The 8,568-nt window shown below is 40.0% G+C and overlaps 1 protein-coding gene across 1 annotated transcript; it reads left to right on the top strand.

Annotated features, from left to right (window-relative positions):
• Positions 1-654: 654 nt before the first annotated feature.
• On the top strand, positions 655-8,251 carry T265_11711 (hypothetical protein; the record flags this gene model as incomplete). The annotated part of the gene is made up of 5 exons (XM_009178439.1): positions 655-799; positions 2,781-3,077; positions 4,291-4,432; positions 7,170-7,420; positions 7,890-8,251. 5 exons carry the CDS (start codon positions 655-657, stop codon positions 8,249-8,251), a joined length of 1,197 nt encoding a protein of 398 aa, XP_009176703.1.
• Positions 8,252-8,568: the final 317 nt, after the last annotated feature.

Raw genomic sequence — 8,568 nt, 5'->3', positions numbered from 1 at the left:
TCATAGCCAATAGGAAAAAGAGAGAAAACTAAAGCAGAACAAATTTGACTGATTTACACTTATTACTTTATTTCCGTGGATGAATTGGTTAAGTTTAGGTTATAAACGAATTGTCCATGATGTAAAAAGCAAGCCACAACAGAACTGCCTTTTAATTCGACGTTCCTAGAAGCCTCTGGAAAAAAGAAGATAGGGGAGAAAATGCCTTGGGATTTATTGGGTTCATTCTCATGCCTGACCGACGGACCGTACCTCTAACTCCAGATTGACCTAAATTTTGTTCTCGAGGGATGCCTAAGCCGTCAAGCAATCCGATCTCTAGTGAGTAGTCAGACTATTGTGCATCGTGGGTGGTAGGCTACGCAGTGTGAATATTTACCAACAAGTAAACCATTTGACGAAGTCGGCAATTTGTTAAAATATGTGCTTAGTAGTTTATTTAAAGTTCCATAGCTTCCAGATTGGTGGGCATTCGCATGACGATGATTATAGGGGAACAATCTGAGTTTTAAACGGTAGTTGTTTTATTGGCTGGAATATTGGCTAGTTGGCTTAAGGATCGGTCCTCTTAAAAAAAGACAACTCTAAGTTCCCAAACGTTATACTGTGGTATGTTCCTTGTGGTCACTTAATATATGCAATAACAATCCTTGCATGTTGTTCATAGTTTCAGAACATTGCAACGTACTCGCATTCGCGGAGCTGAAAGAACCGAAGTTCATCACTGAAAAAATTATTCCTATTGATGAACCCACCTTCGAATTCTCCGAAACAGTTCAGGACGACATATGTGCATCCCGTGAGTTGAATGCCGTGGTTCTGAGAAAAGACGTGAAAACCATCACGTAAACAAACATCTTGCCTAAATATTACTTTTATCGGAGAAGGGTCCTAGAACTTTTTATAGTCATTTCGTGTTTTATCAGTTACAGGGGAACACCACATAAAAATGGCAAGTTACAAACGTCCGACTTAAAGCTGCTACCTTATCATCGGGGTTGGGCTTGAATACTTCTATAATCCTTCGCGCTCTACTGGCTACAACTTGACTGTACCAGGACACTGGTACTTATAGTGGATTGCTGTTTGGGAGTAAATCCACAGGTCTGTAAAGACTAAATTATTTTCCCTGGGTCACCGGTATCTCCGGGCTCACAGGCACATCCGTGATGACTTTTTCAAGCAGAAAACAAAATTCGCAAAGTCCAATTGCCCAAAGGCAGACCATCACTCGGAGTGCCTTCCAACACTGTCGAATTACCTTTGAAAGCCAAGAGTACCTTGCGGCTCAAAACACACCGGCTGTGCACGGAAGCATTAAGGTTCAGGCGGTTCCGTTTTACCCCCCACCTCTTCAGGTAAGGCCAGGCCCTACAGCCACATGTGTGAGATTCTCGAGTCATCGGAAACTCATGTTTCAGGGTATACGGAGCACAGTGAAACGTTAGTTAAGCATGTCACTGTCCAGAAAACCCTACATCGTTAAATTGCGTTACTTCTATATGAGGCCAAAGACATAACTGTAAAATGACTGCTGTCGAGGTCAAAAGTGGCACGAGAGTAAAGCAAGATTGAGTTTCGGCCAAAATTTGTTCAGTCTGTGCCCTCTAAATGACTACGAAGCGATTCAGGGTGAAAAAAATTGAATGATTCAATTATTAATATGTTGCTGTTGCTGGTGATTGCTTCATTAGCCCTTCGGGCGGCGGAGTTGTTGTGAATACCCACAGTGTTCGCGTTAGAAGCGGCTTAATTTTATTTACATATAAGTGATCGTGAGACACCTGCGTCTTATAATTCCATCAGGGGTTTACGCCAAGAGACATCCTGCATACAAATTAACGACAGCGACCTCCCAAACGATAGGCAATCAATACTTAAATACATGCATAATTCTGAGCTAAATCGGACTTGCCGGTAACCACTTTACCTCTTCTAAAGTAACACGTTAATGTCAATGCAACTACAGATAACTCGACCATTTGTATTCACCTGCCAAAAGAATGTCGGCTCTGATTTCTATTCAAAATTTGTTGAACTCTATTGTCGTAGTAAACCTGCTATGGGCTTGCTCGTTGGCTAGCGAGGAAGGTGAAATTCTCAGGAGGCACTGTTACAGTAGGTTATCTGGTGTTAGTGTGGCATCTCACTAAAACTTGGAGGAATTGACAGGTAAGGCCAGTGTCTTGATGTGAATGTACTCGTCCTGATACTCATTGGTATGCCAGCTTGCCTATGTCGTTTGGAACACCAGTTTTACCGCTCCGAGTGACTTCAACAGCCTGCAAGCGACCATACTTTGGGATCCACGCTAACCAACTGTGGTTTATTTTCTGCGCATAAATGACCAGTGAATCAACTACTGTCAAACGGCAGGACAGTTGTGCATGCAGTTGAAGGAGATAAGAAAGCATGGACTGCGTCAGACCTACGGTGTTGTTTACCAAGAAACATGCGTGAGTTCGGTTGGTGAGTTGATCTGCTGGAAAGTCAACCTTTTCAAAGTTCATGAACTGACGTCATCACGTGAGCCGGAGAGCTTGGAGTGAAGGTTTAGGAAGGTTTTACGCTCGAGGATTTACAAGAAAGTTTTTTCGAACAACCCCTTAATCCCCTCACAATAAACCTTGACCATACTCTAAATCGCATTCATTTTCATTCAACTGGCCCTCGCTAGAAGGAATCAATTTTTTGAAGATTATTAAGCAGAAAACTGCAAAAGTTCATCTGAAATATGAAATGTTCCATGCTAAAATTATTGTCGCAATTTTATGTTAAAGGTGAACTGCCAACCGTCACACTGACTATAAGTAACGTGGATGGCTCAACAGCACAGCGAGTCGTATGGACATCATTTCCTACCTATTCGGAAAGATGTAATGTCGAGTATAAACTGACATACCATAAAAGAGATAAGCCTACGGAGACTGTCCGTCATACTTTCCAAGGAGATGGTGAATTTCAAACGGGAAATCTTCTTGCAGACACCGAATATAGTTATGAGCTCAAATTATCCAAACGGGGCCTTGCCAACTCCCTCACCCGGCGAACGGTTCAAACTCTTCGCACGCACAAAAGTATGTCATTTTTGGGGAATTGAAGGAAGATACTTGGAGAAATTTTATTCAGTTAACTTCAGGTCCAAAGTAACAAGTAGTTGGAAAGTGCACCATTCACATAACTGAGTACTGGTGTTCAGAAGCCGTCACGGCTTGCACCCTTTTATTTGTTTTTGTGACTGGACAGCGAGTTTTGCAATCGGTAACTAGTGTTTTTCAAGATATGGCTCTCCACTTAAGTTACGTGTTCTAGAACTGCCAATTTTAATACCAGTAGAATCTCCAAAACCTATTTTTCTTGGAAAGTGGGTACTTTGAGTTTGACATTGCGCAACCGCTTATCGTTATAATACGGGTGCTGGTATATGGTAGTCTTTTCAAGCATACTTGACACCCTTCTAGTTATCAGTATTCAAAAATTTATTTTGTAGTATTGTCGTTTCTAGCTTATCCGTGTTTACTATCATTACAACTATTTGTATTAGTATTATTATGGGTCATGTTTCAGAGGTAAACTTTCAGCTTTTCCCACAAGATACGTTTGCTGCTTGCTTTCTTGTGTTCATAAAACAAAGACGAGCAGGCTTTCTATAGAGTTTTAACAAAACATAGTTTGGCATTCATCAGTGCTGGTCCATATCAGATAAAAAAATTGCAGTTATGATAATACGGGTAGTTCTGTTACATCCAACCGTTGGTTTAAATGACAGATGCCTCCGTCCGTTTTAGGTTCATTGGAAGTGAAATTATCTTCAGCTCAGAGGGTTTCCCACTATACACGAGCATCTGGTGATAGCGTGGGAGAATCTGACGATGTGCAACACGTTGGCTAAATAAAATGAATATTTGACCAGTAAGAAACAAACAGTCCCCACCGTATGTAATAAGAAGGCCGTACGTATTTTTTGACACATCCTAGGATTTTTCGTTTTGAATTTCATAGTTGAACAAACGTATGACTGTCTTCATACACTCGTATTACTTGGACTTTCTTGATGGTTTGAGGTCCAGAAACTAAGGTGGACAATTTATATTATGTAAATTGTGTTATGATCATGACATTTTACATAAGCAGCGCGTGAGCGATTTTTCTCGCAGTAAACAAACGAAATATACTCGTTCGCAAACAAATTTGGTTTCGCGAGAGACTCACCTGGGACCCAGCTGAATCTGCCGTTTGCATTGTCTTTAAGCAACTGAATTTGCTGCACCAGACAGCCTCATGTTCCAGTTGGTAAGGTATTCGAGATAACGCGATACATGTATATATGTAATGCACTACTCATGAGGTTGCTCAGAAAAATTTTCAACAACTTTATGAGTAGTGCATTACGCAAACCCTTCAAACGATTACTGGGAATGACCAGAAAGAAGTAAGCATCCAATATCGCCTGTTTTCTACTCAGCACCGCATACAAGCACTTATTTACTACCGAACTTCTGAAACAACTATAAAGCTGCCTTAGGGACTTCAACCAGTGAAAACACTTTTTGAAGGGCTTTTCATAAATATATCAAGTCGTTTTGAAACGTCCAGAAATATATTTTATCCTAAGTGAACTGAACGGTTTACTAAGCGCATTTTCGGTTATTTTAAACTCTCGTCCATTGCATTCTTCACTCCTGACGAACTGAGTTCAGATGTGAAGCACTTTATTTTCAAGGGCAAATCATTATGGCTGATGCCATAACCTGACTCCTATATACGGAGTTATGCAGCTGAATTCTCAGTATTAGATCAGATTCAACAGTATCCTATACGTCTTCCTCTTGGTATACTACGAGTAAAACTCTGCGTGGCTGCTCGGAAGGACATCACCACCTTTTCAGTCAGTTCAGTTTTGTTGTGATCCATACGTCAGCCAATTCTGTTCAGGTACTGACGAACCGCTTTAGTCATGTGTCGACTTCAGTAAGCATTGGTCACATGACCTTATGCAAGCATTTCGCTAACACGATGAAATTGAACTTGTAACTTTAAGCTGACTGATTAACACAAATCCATAGTTCCGCATCTATAATGAGAGGATATTCCGTCCATCATACCATTATTTGAAACTGTTGCTCATAGTTTGCTACACGATCAAAATAGCTTAAGTAGTTTTATGCATTTATTTTTATCAGATACTTTACGCATGTACAGTAACATAATGATTCGACCCGATTTTAAGGACCCCAGGTTTGGAATAAGGTTATCTAGTGATACAGAATGGGGCAATTTGCGCACCGTATTTGGAGAAAAAAACCTACGCATAAGACAACAGAAATAAGCGTATCTATTGCGAAGTAACATGGCCAGCCTGTACGTCTTAGATATTGTATAGAAAGATGGCTAAATCAACAAAGCTTAACAAAATATGAGTGGAGATGGTGTAGAAAGACAAATAAAAGTGTATTTTGCTATTCACTGAAAGGTCAGAGAGGACTGATAGAAAGTTATCGACATTTTTTAAAAAACAAAACAAATAATGTGAAGTCATTGGCTTCGTACACTAGGCCTTTTCGTTAATTCATGAACAATTAAAACACCGAAAAAAATATGTTACGTCAAATCTACATAAAGACTTTCTGTTTACTGATAAGTTCGCCTTAGCAACTCCAAATGTGACCGATTAACAAAATCCACTCACAAGCATGTTTGATTAACATGATTTCGTAGTTAGCCTGGTGTGAGAACTACCAGATTGCGTGCTAAAGGTCTACCAAGATATAGTAGATATTGACCTTGCGTATCCTCTCACGCCCCAGTATGTGTTACGTTTTCTAGCCTCAAATTAGTCTACCGACCACCACTGCAAACTCAAAATCAGAATTTTTGTAGTTACTGTTGGAACATTACAGCCAGTAAGAAGATACTCCATAGGTAATCCGTTCTCTTTTACAGAAAACTTTGAAAACAGTGATTCCGTCTAGATTAGATAATTTGGCTCGTTTGGGGTTGATTCCAGAACCACTGGTGTACTTTTCGGGAGGTATTTCTTGTTGAGTGTGTGCATCGTATTTGCTTCATTTCTTATTGATTAATTTGTCAGTATCCGATTATTGATCAACGATGATCGAGTCACAATACAAAAGCAAAGTCTTCCCCCCTAACCAATGAAATGTTAAATGTTTACACATCCTACTTCTTTGAGTAAAAATACTGGCACACGACGAAGCATCATCATAGAATATGCTGAAATCAGTTATTTCGCCATCTGTTATCAGCGTTTCACAGGTGGAACAAGGCAACTGGTTCGTGGACAGACAACTGCACTAATGGGTAGCTAAAAGGCTCTCATACGGGATTTGTAACCATTTTGCCTTATAATTAAAGACGGTAACCCCGTTTACACTTAAGTTTGTCTGATCAAAAGAACAATTGGACGTGGGGAAGCTCCTTCTTGTTTCTATAGCGAAACTCTACAAATCAGTCCTCATCTAAACACAAACGTATGAATTTACTACAACACGAGGAAAAATGGGATCAATGCATCTCTTTTCCCTTCTTGTACCAACTTTTTTCGCGGTAGTCCCACTGAGGAAGCTTACAATACATTGAATAAACTCCCTGTTCATTATCTTATTTTAAGGTATCGTCTAGTGAGAGTTGGATTGTTTTATATAGACACCGTCTACTGCAACTTAACTTGGTCATTCAGAATGAGAAACTTATGAACTTTAAGTGTGCTTTGATAGTGTAAAACTGATTCCGTTCGCAAATTTTACGCGATTTGAAGATAGCCGTTGTCAAATTGAATGAAAAAGAAACACGTCCCACCTTGCGAACATGGTAAAAAAAGCTATCAAAATTTGTCCGGTACTCTTGTTTCCACGTTATTCAGGTGTCTTTGCATACGTATACACACATCAAATTATAAATCGCCCATACAAGCCCGTATGTGTATGCTTTTGTAATAGCCTTCTCGATACCATTGTCATTCAATAGCTTGGCTAGCCATCTGAATAGAAACTTTATACTGATCGGTGAGGTTTTGTAGAGAGGGTACATGAGAAATATGGCAACATTGCATTGTTCTCAACAGGGGATAATAGTCCGGGAACTAAGTCAACCAACCTCCTTATCAAGACGTTTCTAACCTTGATATTCTTAACCGTTTCAGTGGACAGAACAATTGCAGTCGGACCTATTGAAAGCGGGGAGAATTACGTGAAAGTCAAATGGGGCAAGATTCAGCCTGGCAACGCTGTGCGTGTTACTGTATATGGTGCACTGGCTGCGTCCAAACAAAGTATGGATAGCCCAATTCGCGTTGGAGGTTTAGATGCATGTAAAAACTACTACGTTTTGGTTGAACTGCTAAACGGAAATGAGGTAGTAAAAAGCAATCAACCAACAGAAGTAAAGACGTCATACCCAGGTAAGTTAACTATCACACACTGGTCCCTACTGAAGATTTTTTTCGGGTAAACAAAAAATAGAAGTGAGCAAAACTCATAATTTCATCTTCCATGCACGCAATTCTCATTGGAAATCCGGGAGTTCATTGAGGAATTATAAGCGTATCTTAAGGAATTAAACATTTGGCCTGAATACAAATGCTAAGCTAAACTGTTTGCGGAAGTTCATTTCGAACAAAATACCCTAGACAGTTTCAATGAAGATTTTGTGCAAATGGTGCAAATCTATACTAAAAAGCCTAGAAACACTTGACAGCGGTTTAATTCCTTTTGGAAACCACCAGCTGTGTGCATCTCACGAGACTCCATGCAGATTCAAATCCCCATTTTCTAATTAAATGTGCTTTGGATTTCACCGTTTAGCTCATTCAATGTACAGTAACTTTTTACAGTGAAATGTTACATATTTGTTTTCTCGCCATTTTTCAGCGCTCAATGCACCGGAAAATTTTATTATCAAATCGCTCTCAGGTGAACTCGGTCATAAACTAACATGGACGCCCATGACCACTCAGTACCCATCAGCATGTCGATTATCCTACCGAGTGGAGCGTGAATCTCGAAAGGGTGATAAGGTAGAGAAGCAGAGTTTTGCGCTGAGTGAAACACAGCTGGAAGTTACCGACATAGCCCATGAGGTCGAATATTTCTACAAAGTACAAGCTGTCTTCAACTTAGTACACGGCGGAAAATTCTCAGAAACATTGAAAATTACTGCACTTTCGAGTAAGTTGAATAACTTCCCCAAATATAGTTTGATTGGTTCTCGCGCTTCTTCCTATAAAGTATGAATATTCACAAGAATTATTTCATAGAAGCCTTATAAAAGGAGGTCAGGGTTTGGAATATCTCCAATAACACTAAGAGTGATCTGCGACGCTGCATGCAGTCCCTCCAAAAAACCCTCACATTTTCGTTCTCTAAAATTAGGAACCACTTCTTTCCAACCTTACAGAGGACAGCATTCCTGGTCGACCCTATAAGACGGCAAAAGCCTCCGGATACTTTAACCCTGCTCATTTGACTCAGGTCAGAAAAGTTTCAGCTAATTATGTAAGGCATTTGATTTTTGATATAAGGCGATGAGCTCAGATGTCTGAAATCTCTA

This window comes from Opisthorchis viverrini, assembly GCF_000715545.1.
Source record: "Opisthorchis viverrini unplaced genomic scaffold opera_v5_550, whole genome shotgun sequence".
NCBI classification, from domain to species: domain Eukaryota; kingdom Metazoa; phylum Platyhelminthes; class Trematoda; order Opisthorchiida; family Opisthorchiidae; genus Opisthorchis; species Opisthorchis viverrini.
This window is presented reverse-complemented; position numbering and strand designations above follow the sequence as displayed.